This window comes from Passer domesticus, chromosome 6, assembly GCF_036417665.1.
Source record: "Passer domesticus isolate bPasDom1 chromosome 6, bPasDom1.hap1, whole genome shotgun sequence".
Classification (NCBI taxonomy): domain Eukaryota; kingdom Metazoa; phylum Chordata; class Aves; order Passeriformes; family Passeridae; genus Passer; species Passer domesticus.
The window spans coordinates 8422255-8446075 of NC_087479.1; the positions used below are offsets into that span (position 1 = coordinate 8422255).

General features: G+C 44.4%; 1 protein-coding gene and 1 pseudogene across 3 annotated transcripts; both read left to right on the forward strand.

The window, feature by feature from the left end:
* The first annotated feature begins 286 nt into the window (after positions 1–286).
* Positions 287–13214, forward strand: LOC135302004 (SHC SH2 domain-binding protein 1-like; annotated as a pseudogene).
* On the forward strand, positions 8208–22147 carry CDCA4 (cell division cycle associated 4). 3 transcript variants are annotated; one of them, XM_064423117.1, is made up of 3 exons: positions 8208–8232; positions 17839–17919; positions 20165–22147. In XM_064423117.1, exons 2-3 carry the CDS (start codon positions 17881–17883, stop codon positions 20918–20920), a joined length of 795 nt encoding a protein of 264 aa, XP_064279187.1. In that variant the 5' UTR covers positions 8208–8232; positions 17839–17880; the 3' UTR covers positions 20921–22147. The 3 variants fall into 3 exon arrangements, with proteins under 3 accessions (XP_064279187.1, XP_064279188.1, XP_064279189.1); XM_064423118.1 differs by lacking the exon at positions 8208–8232 and adding an exon at positions 14640–14782; XM_064423119.1 differs by lacking the exon at positions 8208–8232 and adding an exon at positions 15238–15371.
* Positions 22148–23821: the final 1674 nt, after the last annotated feature.

Genomic DNA, 23821 nt, shown 5'->3' on the forward strand with positions numbered 1-23821 from the left:
TATGAGGAGTGTCTGAGGTCACTTGGTCTTTTCAGCTTGGAGACTGAGGGGAGACCTCATCATGGTTTACAGCTTCCTCATGGTGGGAACCAAGGGAGCAGACACTGGTCTCTTCTCTGGTGACAGGGACAGGACCTGAGGGATGTCCTGAAGCTGAACCAGAGGAGACTTAAGTCAGATGTTAGAAAAAGGTTCTTCACCCAGAGGGTGGGTGGGCACTGGAACAGGCACCCCAGGGAAGTGGTCACAACACCAACCCTGAGAGAGTTCAAGAAGCATTTGGACAATGCTCTCAGGTACGTGATGTGATTCTCAGGTGCCCTGCACAGAGTCAGGAGTTGGACTTGATGACCCTTGTAGATCTCTTCCAACTCAGGATATTCTACAATTCTATGAACCAACACTGGAACCCAGTGCCATAGATTAAAGGGGCAGGGATTATAAGGGTCTGCTGCAACAGCTGCAGTTCTTCTGCCTTAGTGAAGCTGCATGCTGCTCTAAATTACTATGTCATTCTGTATCTTCTCTTAATGACAATCCTTGGAGTTTCTTTGCTCAGACACACTCTGAAACAAAAGATTTAGAAGTGACAAAGATTTGTGCAGCCTGATCTAACTTAAAAATTTACCTAGATAATCTCCAGAGGTGCTTTTCAAGCTAAAATATTCTGTGATAGATTACTGCAGGAGTTAGGGGCCTGGTACCAAGCAATGTATCCACACGGGAAAACTGCAAATGCTGACTTCTTTGGATAAACAGAAAAGCAGCTTTATGGCTGAGTGAGGGCATCAAGAAACATTCCATGTTGTTAAAATATCCCATCAGATAAAGTGACTGTTTCGTGTCTGGTAATTCAAGCACACAATCTATTTTTTGTCAGACAGTATCTGACTGTGCCACTCAGGCAAAGGAAAGGTCTCAGCACTGGCACAAGTGGGAGATACACACAGCAAAGGGCACTTCTCCATTCAGAGCAGATCTGAGGGGTGGATTGATTGTGTGGGTCTTTCCACCCTTTTCTCCTGCAGAGACACCACCAGTGAGCCCACAGGGACTGCTTCATGCTTCATGTGAAGAAAGGTTCACCTGCTACATCCAATCTGCAGTTCTCAACACAGCCATCTGGATCTGTACCCATATGGATCTGGCTCCCAACTTCCCCAACTCAGTCCAAGCTATGAGTTAGAGACAGCACAGAACCAAACCAAGGCTGTGCTTCCCAATTTGGTCTTTAGATGGCCAGGTCTCCACACATAAGGTGCACAGCAGGTAAACTCTGGGATTAGAAAATTTCACTCTTTTATACTCAGCATTTACTTAGGTATAACTTCCATCATTTGACTAAAAGAAGAGTGGGCTACAGTATAAATAAAACATTATTTTATTTTTACATGTGTCTCAGACACTTATAATGTACATGGGAGATAAGCTCATTGCTTATTATTTTAAGTATGACTATAAAACACAAAGCGAATAATTTATGGCTACGAACTAGAGCTGGCCAGACTAGTTTTTGCAGACAATATATGTGATTTGTTTGCTTATTCATCAATTTTAAGTTATATCTGAAGACTGCAATTTTTTTAAGTAAATGTTTAGGGTAACTCACTTATAAAACTTTATTCCTGACTAAGAAACGTTTTCATGTTCTGTATTAAATTTTGCCTCAAGAGGATTGCTAAAATTTTTCGACAAAGCTGGCAAAACCCCACAGGAATGAACTCAGACTGTCCATGTGTGATAAGTTTCTTCTGCAGTTGGTCACCTTGTGACTGTACATGTACAGACATGTCAAATTTCTGCTGGGTAGTGAGTTATGAAATCTAACTCAGAACCAGGCTTTCAGAAATATCCACAACTTAATGGCTTCTCTTAGTGAGCTTATTCTACAGCTCACACTGTGGGACTGGTCTTCCAGGAAACTTCCTCTGCACAGTGAAATGATTCCAAAGTTCCCAGACAGTGTGGAATGCCTGTCTTATTTTCAAACCAGCACAAATGAACAGCAGTAAATAAGAGGGGGGGGGACTGCAACAAAGAGATGCAATAATTTTTTTACCTCTGGCATGCAGGGAAGCATCCCCAGAGCTGGATCTCCCAGCATGTCTTCTGCAGCCGGGTCTAGAGGATGTGATACCAGTCCTCTCCATCCCTTCAGAGCCTGCTGCAAGCGGGCGGTTTGCACGGCATTACTCTCCCTCCTTCCCTGCAAGATGAACCTCTGCACAGGAGAGGGCGCTTCTGCTTGCAGCAGGGATGCAGCACGGCCTCAAAGTGACAAGAATGTGAAGCACAAAAAGAGAAATGTTATCCCAAACTGGACTAATACTAACACCTTGGTATATAGCTGCTAGCAGCTGCCATCATGAGCTATTGGTAAGAAAGGGTAGGGCTCTGAAATCATTATGTCTAATCTGTAATTCACATCACTGATAACTCCCAGGACTTTCTTACTCTATCCTGTAAGAAATGCTCAGAGGCAATGAAGCAAAATCCAGCCTTTCAGACAGAAACTCTGCTGAAGACATATGATAAGATGTGGTAAAAATTTACAAAACATCACATGAATATTGTCTGCAAGAGCAACCTCTCACTGCACCATGAAAGGATCCATCCTGTTTGGTAATCTCTGTTGGTGACAGGGCCTGTGCATTTCAGCCCATGATCACAGAGCATCCCTCTATGTTCAAAGGTCTGTCTTGAAATATTTTCTTGAGGGCGATGAAGAATGAAAGACAAGAGAGATACTGTGGGGAAAGGGTGCTGTATGATATACAAAGTCCTTAAAAACCTTGTAAACCTTAAGTCACAGATGTTCTGAACAAATATGCAAATATCCATGTTCAGAAAGCTACTTAGAAATGCAGCAGCCTGTATCACAGTTCCCCATCTGTAAAATGTGACATTTCTTCCCTTGAGCATTGTCTGGCTCCTCAGTTTATAATACAAGTCCTTGCAGGAGATACTAGAAAGCATGAGCAGGTGTGTCTATGCATATTCAGAGCTTATTGCAATGGAGCAGAGAACAGCGTGGAGGCAAATAGGAGGTATTAAAGCACAATTTCTAATTAGTCAGCACTTTCAGGGTCAGATTCAAAGTACTTTATTTGCTTCTATTTATGCTGGGGCATCAGAGAAAAAACCACACAGACTTTCATTTTAACTTTGTGTCTCCTTCTGGTAACATGGGCCTTAGACCCTTGGGGATTTTCCTGGGATTTTCCTCGCTGTGATATTCTGGTGTTTGGAGGTGTCTTGTTGTTTTCAGAAGATAAGAGTGATTATGATCCGCCGAGTTGATTTCCAGACTGGAAACACTCAGGGCCAAGCACTCACAAGGCTCACACAACCTGCCTAGGTACAGGACTGAAGACACCAGTGGCACTATTGCAGTGCTGTACACAGGAGGCCACCAGCAACAATCTCTAAAATCCCTAGTTCTTGAAGATCTATCCATGTGGACTCTGCCTCTCAAGCTCTTCCTTATCTGACACCACTTTCACGAGTTCGGAAGCATTCTTAGCAACAGTTTTCTGGGATGAAGTCTCCGACAGTGTGAGTCTGATACACTTGAGACAACAGCACTATTACTTATCAGTTTGATTAACTGGGGGCAAGAGAATGTTGTCTTTCTTAAATATAGTGAAGAAGATGAGGCTCACACTACCCACTACAGGTAGTTTTCATTCTAGTATGTTTGACATTTATAGGTGGTGAGGTAGTGTGTGTGATACAGTACATTTAATAAGGTATAAAAAAACCCTGTAATTTTCCAGGTAGCTGCATGTATGGTTTCTAACTGTCTCTAATTCTTTTGTTCAAATCCTTGCTAAAATAAGGCTCTCAGTGGAATGGTGCATCACTGCATTGCTGACAGGTACAGCTGTGCCCCAAAGATGACAAATGCACAAGTTTCACATTAAACTCAGGACTGGATGGAGTGGTATGGAAAAGGGAAGAAAAAAAGTACATTAAACAGCAAGGGAACTCAAGGAGTATCACCAAATCCTGCTATTGTGACTTGTGGGAATGGCCCACGAGATTCTAGACAGGCCAAGAACAAATCTGAAGTTTCAGCAGAAACAAGAAGAGGACAAATGAGGATCTTCCTCTGTACACCTTGGTGTGAAGCAGATACAGGCAGACTGTAAAGTCAGAAAAGTTTGATGGGAAACTAAAGGTCAGAGGGTGATTTCAGCTTACACAAAATCAGAACTCAAAGGTGTGTGTGATTTTCTAACTCAGCACAGGGCTTTCCCTAAAGAGGCCGAGTGGACACTTCTTGATTTCTTAAAGGATGAGTCATTGCCTTTTCTGACCAGAAATATTCCTCTCTCATGAGAGTGGGGAAGCTGGAAATTATACTAAATCTTTCTCTTTTTGTCATCCTAGCATTCAGTTTCAGATACTAGAACAAGTTCTTAGTCAAATTCCAAAATAGGAAAATAACACTGTACAAGAAATCCCAGAATGAAATTAAACCAAAGCCATGAAAATAGCCATCCTCCTCCTCCCTTAAGGCTGTGGAAAATTAAATGTGAGTCTGAACTTTTTTTGCTGGACCATAGTTTCAGATCATGATTTTAACTCCCCAGAAATTTGAGAATTTGGGGAGTTTTTCACTTAGAAATGTAGTTTGGGCACAATCTTCCATTAGATAGGGCAATATTAATGTATAACCCTGACTTGTCCATCCTTCAGTACCACATCTAGTTGAATAGCATGAAGAAAAGTTTTTATGAAAGCAACATATCATTGAAATATTCCACATCAGTCAGCTATGAGTTGTGACTCTACTGCCTCTATTTTGAACCACGTAGAATTTTCACCTGAGAAATAACACCGAGAGGTTAATTCACCCTTTTCTATACTTCCAGCTTTTGCTTAGGATAAATTTCTTTGTGTTTTCCAGTGTAATTCAAACTCTGACCTCTTTTAAATCAGAATGTAATGTTTTTCCAGTAGCTCAATGTAGTCACAAGAGGGCACCAGACTCTACCCTATTTCTCCTGCTGAGTGGTGGATTTCACAGTGAAAGAAAAAAAACATTAGTACCTCTTATATCCCTGAAGTTCACATCCCGTAAACATAATTAGTAAGAATTTGTGCTGCTCCTAGGTAGAACAGTCTGTACAGAGAAATGTGTTTGTGTACTTATCCTTACCATACAAATAGCTGTTGAGCCAGACACAAGATCAGGCTATAATATTTATCCAAATATGGCAGAAACACAACCTTTTTCAAGGATAGCTACAAACAAGCTGAGAAACAAGAAGAAAAAAAAACCAGAAACGAAGAACAGAACAAAACCCATCAAAAACAGAGAAATCACAGGGAGAAAGAGACAATTCCCTTGCATTAAAATTTTAAGAAACGGGACTTGCCAGGATCTGTCCATGATTCCCTGGAGAGGATGTAAGTGGCAGGAGGCAGGCAGACCATCTAAGGCATTCAGCTGAGCCCCATGCAGTATCTAAACACCCAGGAAATTCTGAACAATTCTTTGATGAGCCCCACTTTGCCTCTCTGCCTCGGTAAACCTCTCTCCACATCATCCTGCACCACTGCTCACAGCAGCTCCTGCGACTTTATCCAAGTCTGCTGGCATTTGGTGCTACTTGTAAGTAACGCAAATTAAAGATTTATTATTCCATTAATACGAGACATGTTGAAATGACTGCTGGGAAACCACTGGCTACTGGCAGACCACCAGGAGACAGGAGTTAACATTCCTTTACTGCTACAAAAGTCAAGGCTGTCATTCCCATCGAGGTGCAGGACCAGAGCAGAGAACAAGACCAGCTCACAGCCTGTTATCTCTTTTCATAGTCATGCTTCTAACTGGGTTAACCCTTTAAACACAAGGCACATGTGTTAGCAATTATTCTCTTAAGAAAAAAACCCCCACATTTTTAATATGCTTTTTCATGCCTTAGTTTACCTACTTCTTATCCTCACTTTTTGATACTCTTATTAAATTGTAATTGTTTTGTTCCTACTATAATTTATATTTTTACAAACTATGGAATTCTGCTAAGCCACCAGCAAAACAACATCAGCAATAATTCGTGACTACAGTACATTTTCTTTTTAACCTATTGATCCATCAGACTCTCAAAAAAAAAAAAATTTGGAAACAATCCAAACACTCCAATAAGCCATCACAGTGGCTTTCTACTCTTCAAGGCTCATAGAGGGTCATTTTAATTTGCAGATAAAGCATTCATTTCAATGACCAGCATATTTCTTCTTACTGATGCTTAAGTTTATCCTCCTTGTTATTTATGATGGGTCTAAAGAAAATCACATTTCTGCTTTGGAAAATGTAAAACAACTAATGCTGTCAACAGCTTGTTACTGAAGTCTCAACCACCAGAATTATTATTGCATATGAAAATCAGTGGTTTTATTTTTCTACTTTTCCCCCATAGATTTCATGGTCCAAATGCTTACCAACTTTAAGGTAAGCTTAAAAATAAATAACTAAACCACATATTCCTAAAAGTTTTGTTAGTTCTAACTGTGCTTTTGAATTATGACTCTCCGGTCTGCCATGACTGCAGAAATTAGTTTCCCACTGATATTGTAATTTTCAAGGACACGGCTTGTAGGAACAGCACGGTGCCTCCTGAAAGGCTGGTTCCACAGCAAAACACTGTAATATCAAAAGATGCAGAACAGTAAAGGTGCAAGCTCAAATCTGGACTAAAAGATTTGAAAGCCACACTCTAATGTATGTTCAAAAATATATGAAAAAAGGAATTATTCATTAACTTCTTCAGCCTGCAGCCACTCCAGGCTATTTTGTTCTTACAGTATCTGCTGTTTCAAAGGAAGGTAGAGCTGACGGGGGAGAAAAGATCTTCACATGACCAGCACAAACACATTCAGAAACAGACTAGCTCCCGAGATGAAAACACTGTTCTTAGCTGGCTGAAAAGAAAGGAATACCTTGTGTACTGACAGGCTGCACATGGTTTTTCAGCCTGTGGGTGCTATTTAATAGTAGATGCTTAGTTGCTATAGCAACTGTCATAGCCTATGGTATTTATGCTTAGATACAGAACACATATTTTAAGCAGCACCAGATAACATGGCACTCAAGTATCCAAAATGTACGTTTAAAAAGTCCCTATTAAGGAGTAGGTGTGTCCTTCTAGTTATTAAAATTCCTTTCTAAGGCAGCACTTTCGCAACAACAAAACAATCTTGTCCCTCACAAACATAAACCTGAACTATCACAATGAGCTACCTTAAAATAAAACCCCAAAGAACATTCAGCACTTCAAAATCCATCTTTGCTGACTGCTGCTGCAACATTTGGAGACTTTTGCTGTTTGGTCCAGTGCATGGTGCTTTGTCACTAGAGCTTCCTATTGTTATTAACTCGGTATCATCTGGGCTTTGTTCCTCCCTGCCAATGTCCACTGCCATACATTTTTCACCTGCCATGGAGAGCACCTTCTCTGAATTGGCTGGCAACTGTAGATCTTGCTTAAAACACTGGTTTTTACTTTTATTTTGTCACATCATCCTGGCTGAACAGATGAAACAAATACTGTAATGAGGGCACTATTTCTTTCAGTGCCTTTCCACTGTAAGAGGAAACTCATGGTCACTGATTTCAACAGTAAGGGCCTGTTTAACTCCAACCAAACCACTTCAGCCAGGCAGGCTAAGAGAGTGAGTGGACTTCTGCAAACCTAACAGCTTCCCTGTGTCCTGTTTTCACTCTATTTCCTGCAATCAAAACATACTAATACCCCTCCTTAGCAATTTATCATTGGTTCCATAAAGCTACTAGCTGGCTTGGGTAAAAACAGCAGGGCTGCTTTTAGCTCACAGAGTATCTCAGTCGGTACAAGTCCTTACAAAGAACTCATTTCTTGGCTCATGTCACTCCTAATCCCCATGGCCTCCCAGTAGATGGATCAGATACTCACAGCCATAAAACCCAAGCCCTGAGGCTGGTGGCCTGAGGCAGACAGATTTGTGCCTAGGAACAGAATGCTTTGCCATTGTTGTGCTGACAGACACACGCCCCTCCCATCACCTGCCTACTGCCACTGTTCAGTTTTTCAACCCCCAGCTGAGCCAACAGTGCCATATTCAGACATGTATTAGCTGCTGCGTGGATTAGCTGGGGTGATGAGTGCTCTGACTGTGCTATTTTCATTTTGTAAGCCACTAACATTTGATGCCAGCATCATTATCATCCAACATCAAGCTACGGTTAGCCTGCACATGTTCACTCACTTACTACAAACCTTTTGGGCTGTTTTACAGGCACCAGTTGCCCACTGCTCTTTGTTTAATCCCTCCTACAGGTAGAAGTAACATCCAGGCTCAGAGCAGTGAAGGAGAGCCCTCAGGAAGGCTGAGAACTTCCAGCCACCTTTGGTGATCCACACATGAACACACTACAACGACCCAAAAACTTTCTCTCACATTCAGTGCACTGTGACTGCAGACTGAACGCAGTGAAGTTGGATCCTGTACCTGGCTTATGGGGCCCAGCTGAGCTGCTTCTACAGGCTTGTTTCTTGAGGAACAGGCACATTTAATTACTCCTTAGCTGTTTTTCCATCTGCCTCTGGATTTTTTAGGGGAGCTCTGCTGCAGGAATGTGCTTGTCTGCAGAAGCACTCAGGACTGATTCATAATGCTGCCTATCTCAGAAGTAATCAGAATTTGCCAGGTTGGGCTTAAAGGAAACTATGTGTACTAAGAGTGGGCCTCCTGCCCTACTCTAGAGCGAAATTAAAAAGACAAACATATCTTAAATGCTTTAATCAAACAGTAATTATGAGAGAAACAATACAGACTCAGAACAAGTCCACGTTGTCTTTAGCAGGCAGAGGCAAGCAAGCTCTGTCCCCGTTCTGAACCAGTGGGATCACAGCCAAAAATACTCTTCCAAACCACAGGCAGTTGTGCTGGTAATGCAGAGAGCTTGAGCGAACACACCTTGTCTCTCAAAGAGTCGCCAGCCAGAGCACAGCACTGCACTGGCGACAGCTCACAGCTTCCAGTTCAGGGCTGAGTCACGTCTGGTTTTGTTGGGTTTGGAGGCTTTTTTTGTCTTTTAAAAGGGTAGTGTCAGCCCTGCTCCTGGACACTGCGTTTCTGTTAATTTCTGCGGTTTTATAAACATTATCCAGCTCTAAACAGCCTTCCCGTCACAGCCAATGTGTGAAAGACTGGCCAGCTCAGCAGGGGGCTGAGCAGCTTTGAGCAAGGAGCAGCAAAGCTCCCGAGGCATCGAGCACAGCCCAGCACAGGCTTGCTCCAGACGGGAAGGAAGGGGGCTGGGCGGGAGGGAGCAGTGGCTGCCTTCCAACGCCCATGGCACGCAGGTCACACCAGGCGGTACCAGCCACCGCCGCAGGAAGAGGCAGGCAGGGCTCCAGAGCAGCTAGGGCTCCGGGCAGAGCAGGGCTCCAGAGCAGCCAGGGCTCCAGAGCAGGCAGGGCTCCGGGCAGAGCAGGGCTCCAGAGCAGCCAGGGCTCTCGGCAGAGCAGGCAGGGCTCCGGGCAAAGCAGGGCTCCAGAGCAGGCAGGGCTCCAGAGCAGGCAGGGCTCCGGGCAGAGCAGCCAGGGCTCCGGGCAGAGCAGGCGGGCTGCCGAGAGCCGTAGCTGGCTGCCGGCTCAGCTCCCGCAGCCGCGGATGCCCCGCTTGGGGAGGCGGCACGGCTGGAGCACAGTCAGCTCTCAGGGATTGAAGCCAAGCCCGTCCTTCCACCGAGCACGAGGCTTCCGCTGCCCAGCCAAGGGAAGGGAGCTCAAGGCAGCAGCCCCGCTCCACCCGGCCCTCCTGCTCTGAGGCTGGGGCTGCCGCTCCAATCACTGCCTCCATGTGCTAGGAATGGATCTACACCTCGGACCTGCTTGGGAAGATCAAGGCAATGCCTGCTCTGTTACACCAGCCCTGTGTGCTCCTGTTTCAGACAAAGAGAGCATCCCATTCATATTTTATACAGGCTGCCAGTGCTTTTAAATCCCTTCAGAACTTCCACTCGTTCTGGAGATCATGCTGCACGTCAGTGGTGACCCGGCTTCCCAGGAGAGACCTGCTGAGCTGATTTGCACCATTTTCCCTGTCACCCATGTTACTCATTTCCTCAGCAGGCAGGCTGCTTGCAGTGCCTTACTAGGTGCAATGCCTTCCAGTCGTCTAGGAGCTTTGGGTATATGCTCTTGTGAGAAATGGATTTGTAAAGAATTCTTAAAACCTGATAGAAAGTTCACACAAACGTATACATTTGTAGGTAAACACTGAGATAAGGTGTGTTGATTTAGGAAGGCTATAGAATAGAGATTATATTGTTGAGAGAGATTGAACTACAAACAAGTTTCAACAAGTTTTAAAATATGGTCTTGTAAAAGACTAGATATTTTAAAGAATTAGAACTGTGAAAGAAGTATTGTAGTAGGACTGTGTGGGGAAAAAATATAAGTGGTTGGTGTTAGAAGTAATAGTAGCTCTCCTGATAATCCTGGCCAGTGATTCCCTCACTTTTTTCCTTTTCTTTGTATGCAGTTACTTTCTTCATTTCCATTTCCCCTGTCAGGTAGTTTTGCAGACATCTCTTTCCAGCTCTCTAGTAAATACTTCAGGCTGCATTGTTTTGCAAAGATCTGTCCAGATTTTCCATTTTGATTTTTCAAGTTTTGTTTCTCACACATGTGAGATGTGAGAGTTGCTTTCTGCTGAGAATAATCAAATGAGGAGACATCGCTAGTTTATCAGATTTTTAACGAAGATGGAATCTTTCACAATTTTTCTTTCACTGGTTTAGTCAGAAACTTAGATGATGTAGTTCTTAAGCCATAAGACATCCTCCAGTTTCACTGGAGAAGTTATTGGGGGGAAAGAAAACATTAAAAAAATGTTGTGGTCCTCTCACTGTAGCTACACAGAAAAAAAAAAAAAGAAAAAAGGATAATGAGAGGGGACTTAAGTACCTTACTCTATAGAGATGATGCTGTCACTAGAAAGAGCAATGCAAATGAACTCTGCGAGCAGTGATCCTTCAGGAAACAGCCCCCACACTGCCTCCAAAGGGGGCTCCTCCACGGGAGCTCAAAGGTTCTTGCAGGATTTGTTGTGGGAATACCTATTTGAATTCCTGCTGAGCAGGGGCTGCCGGGGGGCGTGGGAGGAGGGTCAGGCCCTGCTGCTGCCAGCTGTGGGAGGCGGCAGAGCCTGCATCTCTCTGCTCCAGGAGTATGCTGAGTGTCTGGAGTGATGGCTGCTGGAGTGACTAAGGCACCATCGTGACAAAGCAGGCACTGCTTTAGGAAAGACTGTCCCCAACAGGAGTGTACTTCTTCCAGATATTTTTCACACTGACCATCTTTTGTTTCACAAGCGATTTAGAGATTACCAGGATTACATCTTGGTTGACTGCATGTTGGGGATTACACTGTTTACTTATAAAAATGTTAGAAATTAATTGCCTAGGGTTAAGTTTAATTGTAACTTGCTGAGAGTCTAGTATGAATGGGTTCTACTCAAAATTTGGTGTCATGGAACTTTAAGTGAACTTTGTCAGCATGGAGAGCTAAGCAAGGGAGTAAACAGAGAAAGACTGGGTATCTTCAGATAAGAGTTGAGATCCTGAAGGGCCCCAGGATGCAAGATAAGAACAATTAATGGCCTGCCCACGTGGACATGGAGAAAGAATTCCATGAGATGTTAGAAGACTCCGGACCATAAACCACCATTGGGCACAGGAAGATCAGGTGCACAGACTGTGGGGATATAAAGGCCCAGGGATTTCTTTGGGATTCCTCTCCGGAGGCAGCACCTCAAGCTGAAAGAAACTGACTCTTGCTCAGAACCTAAGGTCCAAACTCTTCCTTAACATTGCAAAACTTTGGGGTGACACAATTCACAGCTGAGTACCTGGACAAAGCCTTTGCACCATGTGGACAGCAGGAAATCTGGCATAAAATGTGTCTGAGGTTCTCGTTGGGGTGGCTGATACAGAGTACTCAACTCTGAAAGCAAAAGCTCCTTGAAGCTTAAGGGACACCAGACACCAGTGTGGGAGCTGTGGGTTGTGTGTGATGAGTCAGGAGAGTTTTACCAAACAGCACAAGCTGTAGAGCATGTCAGGCTCTTCTACCAGTGCATCTGCAGGACTGGGACAGGGAGAAGAAGGAGGATAAGTTGGATTACTTTGTGTGATGTGTTGAGCCTTGACTGAGGCTGCATGCTGACATCTGAGAACAGGGTGTGATTCTGGGCTTGTAGCTGATTGTGGTGAAGACCTAGAAATATAGTTCCACCGTAATCCACTGACAGCTGTAAATGCCAGTTATGAAGCAGACACAGTCATCATCTGTCCTGGTCACTGTGTTCTAGAGGGCCTGTTCTGCAGTGCTGATTCAGCTGAACTCAAAGGCTGTGCCTTTTATGTTGTGGTAAAACAAACAAAAGAAAGGAGACATCTTTCTTGACTGTACAGAATCCTATATAAGGACCTCCAGTTTGAAGTGAGTGCCACATGAAGTTGTGAAGGGGGTTTTAAATGTCCATCACAGGAAAACCACCCTGGAGAATTATGTGTTACAACATGAAACCAGAGGCATAACAGTGCAGACATCAGCTGAGCTATTAATGAAAAACTCAGATCTGTGTGCTGGTGTGGAAATAGATCCAGGTAGTGCATGCACTCTGTTGAGCAATGGTATGTACAGCTGCAAGGAGAGAATACTTAGAGACAACTTCTTAGATGAGTATTATGGCATTCCCAAGGTAACCATGGTCAATAATGTGAGACGTAATAATAAAGGATATTGAGTGGTCCTGGTCAGATCAATGGTAGTCTCTGACATAAAGAATGCTTCAAACAGCCAGAACAAACGGGAAAACAGCTCACCCAGTCAGGGGATGGCCAACCTGTGCAGAGGCTTCAGGCATGAACAATTACCTGAGTGCACAGCTTCGGGAGAGAGCTGACATTTCTGAGCAAACTGAAAGCAACCACAAAATTGCAAATAAACTTGGGGCTACTTCTACAAAGAAGATCCAGATGAAGTGACAAGAGATGACAGAATCTTGTCCCAAAAGCAGATCTCGTTTTGCTATGGAAATGTTATTTCCTCCTGCTTTGCCGTGTAACGCTACAGCTCTGCTGTTTCCCAGCCTTTCCTACCCAACCTCAGCCGCAAGCCTCGCCGATCCTCCGGCTGCCTATCCCACCCTTTCTCCAGCTCCTTCCCCTCCCCGTGCCGCCGCGCCCGGGGGCGGGAGGCGGCAGCCGCCGCCTCCGCGGCGCTCGGGCAGCCCGGGCCGGCCGCCCCTGCTTCCCCCGGGCTGCTCCGGAGCAGCCGGCACCGAGCTGCTCGGCCGGGAGAGCGACCGGGAGACGCGGGGCGGCCTAAGTGGTTGCAGATGTGCAGCTGCACCGGGCTGGGGTCACCGCGGCAAGGTCTGGGGAGGGGGTTTGGCTCAGCAGGGCGGCGGCAGCTTTAGGACACAGTCAGGTTGGAAAAGATTTCTGAGATCCAGTCCTGTCAAACAGGACCTGGTCAACTAGACCACGGCACTAAGTGCCACGTCCAGTCTTCCTTCAACATCTCCAGGGATGGCGACTCCACCACCTCCCTGGGCAGCCCATTCCAGTGCCTAACCACCTTTTCTGTGAGGAAATTCTTCCTAATGTTCAGCCTAAATTCGCTATAGAACAGCTTAAGGCTGTATTCTTATTCGTTCCCTGGGAGCAGAGCCCGACCCCCACCTGGCTGCACCCTCCTGTCAGAAAATTGAAGAGTGATAAGGTCCCCCGAGTCTCCTCGAGGCTAAACACTCATAAGCTGCCTCAGCTGTTTCTCATAAAACTGGTGCTCCAGGCCCTTCAGCTCTGGTCACACTCCAGCCACCTAAACAGCCGTCCCAGACTGAGGGGCCCAGAACTGGGCACAGCACTCCAGGTGTGCCCAGGACAGGGGGACGATCACTTCCCCGGTCCTGCTGGCCACACTATTCCCGACAGAGGCCAGAATGCCGCCGGCTTTCTGCCGACTCGTGCTCAGACAGCCGCGCCCTGCGGGTGTGAGGCACCACCCCCGCCCCCAGCGGGTTCCCGGCTCCGGCTGCGAGACCCGGGGCTGCGCGGCCGGGCCCGAACAGGAAATGCCACAGGCCTTGCTAATGGAGTGCTGAGGCCTCCTGTCACCCCGCGGGGCGCAGCTCCGGGGCTCGCCGGCCCTGAGGGAAGTGGCGCCTGACGGCGGGGAGTGCCCGGAGCGGGGCGGCCAACGCTCCCTCTCCCCTCCCCCGCCAGGGCTCGCCGCGGGCTGCAGCGCGGCCAGGTCTGAACCTGTTCCCGCCGGAGCCCGTGGCTGGGAGCCCAGACGTACCGCGGGGCCTTGGCTGCGATTTGAAATCGGGGCGGCCCCGCCTCGCCTCCGCCTCCGCCTCCCTCAGCCTCTCACGGCCGAGGGGCCGGGCCCGGCTGCCATGGCAACCCCACAGCCTTCGGGGGCGGAGCCCGAGGGCGGGACAGGCGGGTGCTGTCGCCAATCGCAGCGGCGAGTAGCGCCTGGCGGCAGCCAATAGCAGCCGCCGCCGCTCCCTGGTGGGCGCGGTCTCCGGGGCAGGCCCGCCCCCGGCGGACGCGGGTCCCTTTGTGGGGTTTGACAATAAGATGGCGGGCGGGGGGAGGCGGGGCCGGCTGGCCCCGCCCGTCCCTCGGGCGCGGAGCGGGCGGTGAGGCGGGAGCCGAGCGGGAGTTCCTGCGCGGGCGTGCGCCGGCGACAGCAGTGGCAAGGCGGTGAGTACGGCGGGCTGGGTCGGGCTGGGCTGGGTGGGATCCGCGGGAAGCCGGTGCCGGCGGAACCCGTGGAAGGGACGGGATCGATTCAAAATGGCGGCGAGAGCGCGGGGCGAGGAGTAACCGCCGGGAGCGCTGAGGGGGCCGGGGCGGCGGGACAGGGGGCCCGTTCCGCACTTCTCCTCCGCTCGGTCCCTTCCGCAGCCGCGCTCCCTCGTGGTCCGCGCCTCTCCCGGGCACTCCGCTGCCCTCCCACTGCCGGGGAGCTCCCCCTCGCTCCCCGCCCCGGTCCCGCCTCTCCCCCCGGCTCTGCGGGCTCCCCCTGCTCAGCGCTCCCGGCCCCCACCTGCGGTTCTACCAACTCCTGCCCCATCTGCTCAGCCTGCCCTTCCCCGGGTGCTGGAACCCCTTCCCAAATCTCTGGAGTGCCGGAGAGGTGCCTGGCAGCCCCCTACGCCCCCGGGGTGGGCAGACCCCAGTGCTTTATAGGGGCCTTTGTTCCAGGCTGAACAGCGATGCTTCTGGCCTTGCCATCCCTCTGCTGTGTCTGCATCCCACCTTATACCTCGGCAGCACCATATGGGTACACGTGCGTGGCTAAAAAGGAGGAGTAGCTCTCTTTCCAGTCTTTTTCTCCACTGTTACACAGAGCTTTGGTTTCTTCCCACGGTTCTTAGAAAAGCCAGTGTTGGAGTGGAGAGTATTAGAGGGGAGATACGGCCCCTTCTTGCCTTCTCATGCTAACCATCATCACTGTGCTTACGGCTGTGCAAAAAGCAGCACTGTGCTTCACTGAACCTCCAGCACTGGCCTAGGTACGTCTTGTCTGCTTTCTCCTAAAGATAAGCACTGCTGAAATTCCCTATCTTCTCTGGTACCCCAGCTAGTGGGAAGCAGCTTTTTCCCCTTAAGTACTTAACTATCTCTTTGGCAGCATATCACTGTGAGTGTCCAAATTGAGTGTGAACCTGGAATGTCTTCACTTGGTGCTCTAATAAGAATTGAATCAAATTTCAAGCACCTTTTATGTAAAGCAGGCTGGGAATTTGTTGATCCTAGAAGCAAAACTTGTAATGAATTACATAATGCTGTGCTATTATTTATTAAAAAAAGGGAAAACAACAAAACCCACAAAACTCCTTTTTCCCTAGTGCACTGTGCTGCAGCTAGCTCTTGTCTCCTTGACAGCATTTTTTCTGCATAGCTGTTTCAAACAGCAGTTTAGTTGAATACACAAAGTTTGGGCTCATGGCACTGGGGTAGCAGAGGAAGAAAGGAGATGATGTAGCTCATCCAGATGCTGCCTCTTGGATAGAGAAAGGTGCTGCTTGAAGTTATCAGGGGATTTTGAACACCTTGACTCTGAAGCAGCAGCAGGCTTGCTCTGTACGTTCTGATGTACCAAAAGGTTTTACACAAGGGCCTTATACTAACAGAGGTCCATGTGGTTTGGTTATTGACCTAGGGAAGAACCTGAAATCACAAGCAGCAGGTTATTATATTGCACGGGAAAACTTTCCTTCTGTAGTATGTAAATAGATTACAGACTGGCCTGGTCTGCCAGCATCCCCTGCCATTTAGTTTGTGGATGTGATAATGGCTCTTTCACCAACAGCAACGGTCCCCTCCTGTGTTGTCCACTATTTTTTGGAGGGGGATGTTTGGTGTTGGATGTTTTTTTATGCCCTTGTCACCTGCCCTCCAATAGAGTAGAAATTTTGGGATTCAAATAGTTACCAGACACAGGCTCTCAAAGAGATCACTTTTCATTTACAGAATGTGTTCAAAGTGTACCTGGGGAGCAAAAACTTCTGAACTTTTATAGTGTCATAAAGTGTTTGCCAGAAATAAGAAATAGTTTATTGACTTGATATGGTGTCTGACTGAAGTTGTAGTTCAGATGCCTTAAGACACTGTTTCTAAAGTTGCTGTGAGCTCAGCCCCTAAAAAAAAAGATACTATGAGTTGTTTGAAATCCGGTTTCCATGACATAACATCATTTAGTTTGAATATCTGGGATCAAGTCAAAAGTTTTTGGCTTGAGAATGTTAAAGGTGGGTTTCTTTCCCATTGTGGTATTTTAACGAGTATGCAGCTTCTTGAGGAAAGGCGTTTTCTGCTCTCCCATCCCCAAGTCCTTTGTCATCCATCTTCTTCCCTCTCCATTTGAGAGCAGGCAATCTTGAAAAATTGTTTATTACTACACAAAACAGAAAATAAGAACAGATGTCCATGTGCATCCTCTTTATTTGTTTCTTTTCCAGGTATGCACTTCAGTTGCAGACACAGAACTGTCTTGTACTGCACAGACATGTCTAGAACAGTGTCTGAATTGTTTCCATAGTTTATTATAAAAGTTTTTGTAGCCTGTTGGAACAGCATTCTTTTTCATTTCAGTAGTTAAGGGAATTGTTGCATGTGATGGGAAGCTGTATTTGAGATATCAAATCTTATTATGCATTTAATGGGTTTTTAAAACTCAGCCTTTATTGTTAAAGCAGTTTAATTACTGCCATTACTTTCGTTATTGTCATCTTGCTAAATGAATCTTAGTCATAAAGTTTCTGTGCTGGTAAAGGAAAATTCTCTCATGTTTTGCGGTGTTACAGTTTTGTGTTTGTGCCACCTCATTTCCTCTAGATGCTACAGAGATATACATGGGTTTGTACAACCAAGGTGAAAACTATAGTTTTGTAATAAAAGTAGGGAAGACTTGCTTTCATTACCTCTTGTTTGTGTACACTTCAATGTTCATATGAAAAATTGCTGTTTGCTCTTTAAGTGGCAAAGCTGTAGGCACAAGAGAAAGGCTGGTCCAAAGGTCAGGGCAATAGCCTAGGACTTGGAATTAAACTGGCATTTTCCTCCTGCTGCAGATTTTGAGGGTAGTGTTGGCCAAATCACATTTGTTCTCTAATTGTGCATTGGGTTTAATAGCACTGTTCATGTTTGTGGGAATGATGCTCACATCACACAGGATAGAGATACTGAAGGAAAGCTGTCTTGTTCTGCATCTCCTGTCCCTGCCTGACATCCTGCTTCCCTCTGCTTGGCAGGTGGTGCTGTCACTTTTACTGCATGGACTCTTGCTCAGTAGCATGGGAGAAGAGGAAGGACTGCATCAAACACAATTCCTGGTACGTCACTTTGCTCCTTACATGAATCCCTAACCTGGAACTCTGTGCAATCATGAGAACAGGATGGCAAAAAACTGGCTTTATGGTGTAAGATACTAATTGAAAACAAGTTTTAGAAAAAAATCCAGTGACTGCTGTGAAAGGTTTGCCTTTAAGAACAGATAAATGTTTTTCCTCTGCTTCTAGGTGCCCAAGTGTGCGTGATGTATTGAGGTTTTCAGGTTTTCTCCTGTGTTCTGTTCTGTTGGTGTGCTTTAGAAGGCATGTAAATGCCAAATTATAGATGTATGAAAACCAGGTTAACATTCAACTGAAGTTTTAATTACTCTTCACAAGAATGTAAGCTGAAATAAAAGAAACTTCAAACTCTGCACAGTGTTTAATGTTTGATGATGTAATCATACATGATTTGTACACAGTCCCAAAAGATGTTTCTAGAGGTTGTTTCTCATGGCGGGAAGGGTATGTTCACAAATTACTTTACATAGAAGTGTAGGAAAAATTAAATAGGATATCCTCTGATAGGAAGTTTGCAGAAATGTCTAAAAATCCTGAAAAGGAACTATCGAGCAACAACAATATCAACTGTTCAATAGGAGTAATGGAAATGTTAGGTTTCGGGATAAAATTTTAGAAGAAACATCCAAAGTATTTAATACATAGCTAATCCATGGGTAGCTTTTAAGATGTTAGGAAAAATGACTACAAGACCACGTTTATTCTATATTCTAGTCTCTGCACTATTTTCTTTCAGCAGAAAGAAATCTTTTAAGAGTTGGCAAATCCCAATGAAAGTTATTTCATGGATATGTACACCAATGTTACAAGTGTTGTACAGTCAGACCAAGTGTTTATCTAGCTACTGTGCTATCCCCAGGTTTTCACAGCAGATAAGCATGTAATGTATTTTGAAAGGAACAATGTTGTTGCCCTTTAGTGGATTTTTAGTGTCTCTGAAAAAGCTGAGAGAGAATTTCTTGAAAATACGTGGAATGTACCGTAGCAACCAGAAAAGCAAGGCAGAGTTTAGGGCTTATCAAGGAGAATGGGAGGTTACATAGAAAGACACTGCAATACTATTTTGGTTTTATCAGCTTGTAGTTGAAAAACTGTTTTGTTTGGGTCACTATCTTGAAAAAAAGCCCCCAAATAGTGGGCAAACAGGAATTCTAAGGATGAAGACTAAGAAGGAAAATAAGGAAGAAGTATAAATGTAAAGGTCAGGTATCAGCTTTCATTTGCAGCCCAATTTTTATAAGACTTAAAGTGATATATACTGCATTTTTTAAAAAGTTACTTTGCATTCCAAGGGACCAGCTTCAATATTTGCATGGGGCAGTGTTGTCAAAAATTAGTGCAATTCAGAAGATCTGAGGCTGGTTCTTGAGAGGTACCCCTTGTAGAATTCAGCAAGTGATTCTAGGTGTGAATACTGAAAAGCCTGCATGCACTCTGTGTATTTTTAGCTGGTGAACCTAAGCCACGAATACAGGAATTTTCCTGTCTTAGAGTCAACTGGGAAGGGAATACAGAAGCCCATATAGAGGATGACAGTGACTGTCCTTACTGGACTTGCCCAGTTCTTACTGGAATTACTCAGTTCTCTTACTCACCTAAGGAAGGGAACCGGAAGGACTGCTTTGGGCGCCTCACTGAATGTCTCAAGTTACATGGAACAGATCTAGATACACTCTCTTTGTAGCTACATAAGCTAATCTTTTCACACGTGCTGCCCATGGGTTGGTTTTTTTTCCATGTTACTCTATTAGGCATATTAATGTTCTGGAGGAGTCAAATCTTTTAAAGATTTAGAAAAAAATCCAGGTTGTATTTTTATTTCCAAAATCAGAGGTTAAGCGTGCCAGTAGAAACGGGAGGAGAAGCTGCCTGTGCAGTAGGGGAAATCCGGCCGGTGAGATGTTTGCTTCTGTGCAAGGCAGCAGCTCCTGACTTCCATCAAGTGCAGAGCTTCATGGGAGCCAGGAGCTGGGAGCCCCTGCCTCCCTCCGGTGCCTTGTGGACCTGCTCACCCCTGGGACTCGGTCCACATGTTCCTGACCCCTGTTGTACCACTCTGGCCATTCTAGAACATGGTATGACAATTCTGATGTTTCCATAGTTAGAGAATTTGCTTTTTAGTAAAAGATTAAAGTTCACTGTTCTCTTTTTAGTACCTTTTTTTTCATCCCTCTTGAGCTGTTTATGTTGTACATGGTTTTTTTTATTTGTTTGGTTTTTTTAACAGGACACAATGTTTGTGCGAGGATTAAAGAGAAAATGTTTTGATGGTGAAGAAGATATTGAAGGGACTCTGGCTGGTATTAAGGCTATTCCTTCCTATAATCTCCAGCGGCAGTCACTTCTAGATATGTCCTTGGTTAAACTTCAGCTGTGTCACATGCTGGTGGAGCCCAACCTTTGTCGTTCGGTACTTATAGCCAACACGGTACGGCAGATCCAAGAGGAAATGACTCAAGACGGGACTTGGCAGATGATAAACACACAGAGCACAGGGCAGGCATCCCTGGATCGTCTTGTTTCAACAGATATCCTCTGTCGTTCATCTAGAGATCCAGCTGAGGGAAAGCATGGTCCAGCCTATGGTACTTTCAATAAAGACTTTGAGAGTGACCAGGCACAAGATAGTTCAGAAACTATGTCAACAGCCTCTGCAGTGCAAGCACCAAGAAACCTGCAGAGCAACGTGTGGGAAATGGAGAGTCCACAAGAAAATAAAGGAAACTTTCAAAAATCTTTAGATCAAATATTTGAGACGCTGGAGAATAAAAGTCCTAATACTGTTGAAGATCTGTTTTCAGAAGTTGACAATTCTTATTATGATCTCGATACTATGTTAACTGGCATGATGGGCAACACAAAAATGGGACACTGTGATAGTCTTGAAACATTTTCTTCTCCAACAAATACAGCTTCTAACTCTAATTGTAAATCTGATCTTAATGACCTTGATCATATTGTGGAAATCCTTGTTGAATCCTGAACCTCCTTGTGTGGAGGTAAAGATCAGTTCATAGGAAGAAAAGACTTGAGAAAGCAATTTGCGCAGTTTGTTCCATCAAATCTGCACGAGTATTTTACAAATATCTATATATTATATAGATACATTTATTAAGAAGCACTTCATATTGCAAAATAGTGTTAACTCTTAAAAGTTAACCTGCAACTTGTTGTGTAATAATCTGATTTATTGTCCAATGAACTGTAAGTACATATGGTAAATGTTTCTGCGTTGGGGGTCCAAGGCTCTTGAAATTGGGTTCCTTTTACCAATTTGTTACAGCCTTTGATGGAGGATATCCTCAGGGAGAGGGATTCTCTTGTCTTCTTACGCTTCTCTCGTAAAAATGGTAATAAACAGAGAGAGAAGTTGGATAACTGGTTTCCTATTAGCCTCCAGTTTCCACTTGGTTACACCACAAAACTCCTACCGTACCTGCTGCTTCTGTTTTAAGTCGCTACATGGCTCTTAAAGAGCAGTATGCAATAGTCCTTGTTATCCTTGCTAGCTTCTTCTGGGTTTTGCTACAATTTTTACTTCAAAAATAGTTTTAAAGTGTTTATTGGTGTTTAGATTTTTCCAGGTATTTTCCTAAAATATATTTTTTACTACAGATGTTATATCAGCTGCTAACTTAGTAACTTTTGATCATATCTGCAGTTGATGTATTTTTTGCAAGATTTTCAAAAAGGGATGTTTTTTTACCATGAGCTACCCGATGTAGTTCAGTAAAGTGTATGTAAATGTAAATATACAATTTTATACTTTGCATTAAAATGTAAGAGCTGTTTTCATGATTCTGTTTTATAGAGTAGTACTTTACTAAATTGAGAACTGTACATTTATGCTTTTCATGCCCCACATATTTGAGTATCATTATAGGAAGATCTTTGATCTAGCTAGACACAATTACATTTAATTCATTTCAGACCATACTTTTTTGTTAACTACAAACCTAAATGATGCAGGTTTTTATTTATGTGTATTTATATGTAAATGTCATCAAGTGAATTGTTTATCATTGAAGTCTACCATCAAATATTTGTTTATATGGGGTAACTATCTTGCACTAATTACTACAAAAAGTGTTATTAGCGGCCTTTAAGTCTCACTGGTTGTTATGTCATGATGTCTTGTCATAATTAATATGCTCCACTCTTACCAAGGGTTTCTTCTTGGCTTTTTTTAATAACAAAAAGTGTAATACAACATGGGATGGTGGTCTTTTCTTCCAGCACATTCGGTTTAGAGTGTATATAACTAATCTTCTTCCTAGGAGACTTCTTTGGGGGGAAAGGGATAATTTGAGTCTAGCCTATGATTTTATTATATAATAACAAATGTTTCCCATGAGAAGCTGCTGCTGAGGAAAAGCCCCAAACTAGCAGGGTGTAGGGAAGGGGGAAAATATGAAGCCAAAAACATTTGGCTTCTAAAATGTGTTAGCCATGGCTGTGCCAGGGGAAGACATCTGTCAGTAATGTGGTTGTTTTCTGTAGATCTGGGCCAAGCCAGTTGCTGAAGAAGAGAAGAGAACCTTGCTGTGTGTGACAGGCTCTGCCTTCCCATGAGTGACCTTCCCTACGATGCACATTCTCAAACCTGCAAAGGGGATTCAGGATGGGGGTGCCAAAGGGGTGTTAAGAACATTTGAGTATCAGTTCAAGAATAAGGAGACCACTGAGCTTATGTGCTCTAGAATCATCTGCTTTGAGGAAAGATATCATTTAGCTAAATTTTGCAAACTCAAACAGTTGAATATGTGCAGCCTCCATCTTCTGAATCCATGCACTTTGTGTGACTTTTCAGCAAACTAAAAGATGTTTCCTTGTATTAAATTTGGCATAAGATAACTTGTAGTTGCTGTCGTTAAACATTGATTAATAATTTCATGCTAAAGGACAAAATAGCATATAGGCACTTGCAAATTCAGTCTGTAGGATACAGCTGGACCACAGAGAAGCCCATGCTACGTGTCTTAATTGAGAGATCACTCATAGGTATTGCAGCAATAAATGCTGATTCAGGAGGATACAAATACAGATTAAAACTGTTGTATCTCACAGTGAAATAAAGCTGGCTTATCTGGTAGTGTTTGTTATAGTATCAGAAATTCTTTCAAAAATTATAAATCTGCAGGTAATTTTTCGTGATGCTTTTTTGTGTGTGAACCACAGAACTGGAAAGCAGATGCCTTAGGGTAAAACAGGGAGCCAGGCAGTTTCAGTTTTATAAAGGGAATATCGGCATTGATTGGAATAACTAAATATCTTCTGTTCCTCTGGGAAACTTGTCCAAAACTGCTCTGAACTGTGGTGAAAACTCACAGGTTTGAGCAATTGTGAATGTTCCCCTTTGCCCCCACACCCTTCATTTTCATTAAAAGAGCAATTTCACATTAAGATATTTTTAAAATGCTCTTCCCCACCTCTTTAGTGTGCATCGGTCTACATGTTACAGATAGGAATCAGTATAACTTGTTCATAACTGTTAAACTGTGTATGTCAAGTGTACATGTGTGTATTTATAACTCTGTACTTTGTTACTGTATCAAGCATCTAGCTGGGTGCATTCCTTTGCTGAGGAAGCTGTGCCTACTTAAAACAATTCATACAGTCTACTTGGTTTAACAGGAAAGCTGTTAGGCAAGTAGGTATTTGTGGAGTTAAGCATTTAAACAGAAATATATATCCTGTTTTATTGCATTCTTAAAACTGATGCCAAATTTTATGTGCTCTTACAAGTCTGATATCTTGGCTCAGCAGGTATAAGAATTGGTATTGCTGAAACTTGCACAGTCACCATGCAGAACTGTTGGATGCCTGCAACTGGTCTGACTTTGCAGAGACCAGTCTGTAAAATCAGCTTGTCTCCCTATTGCTT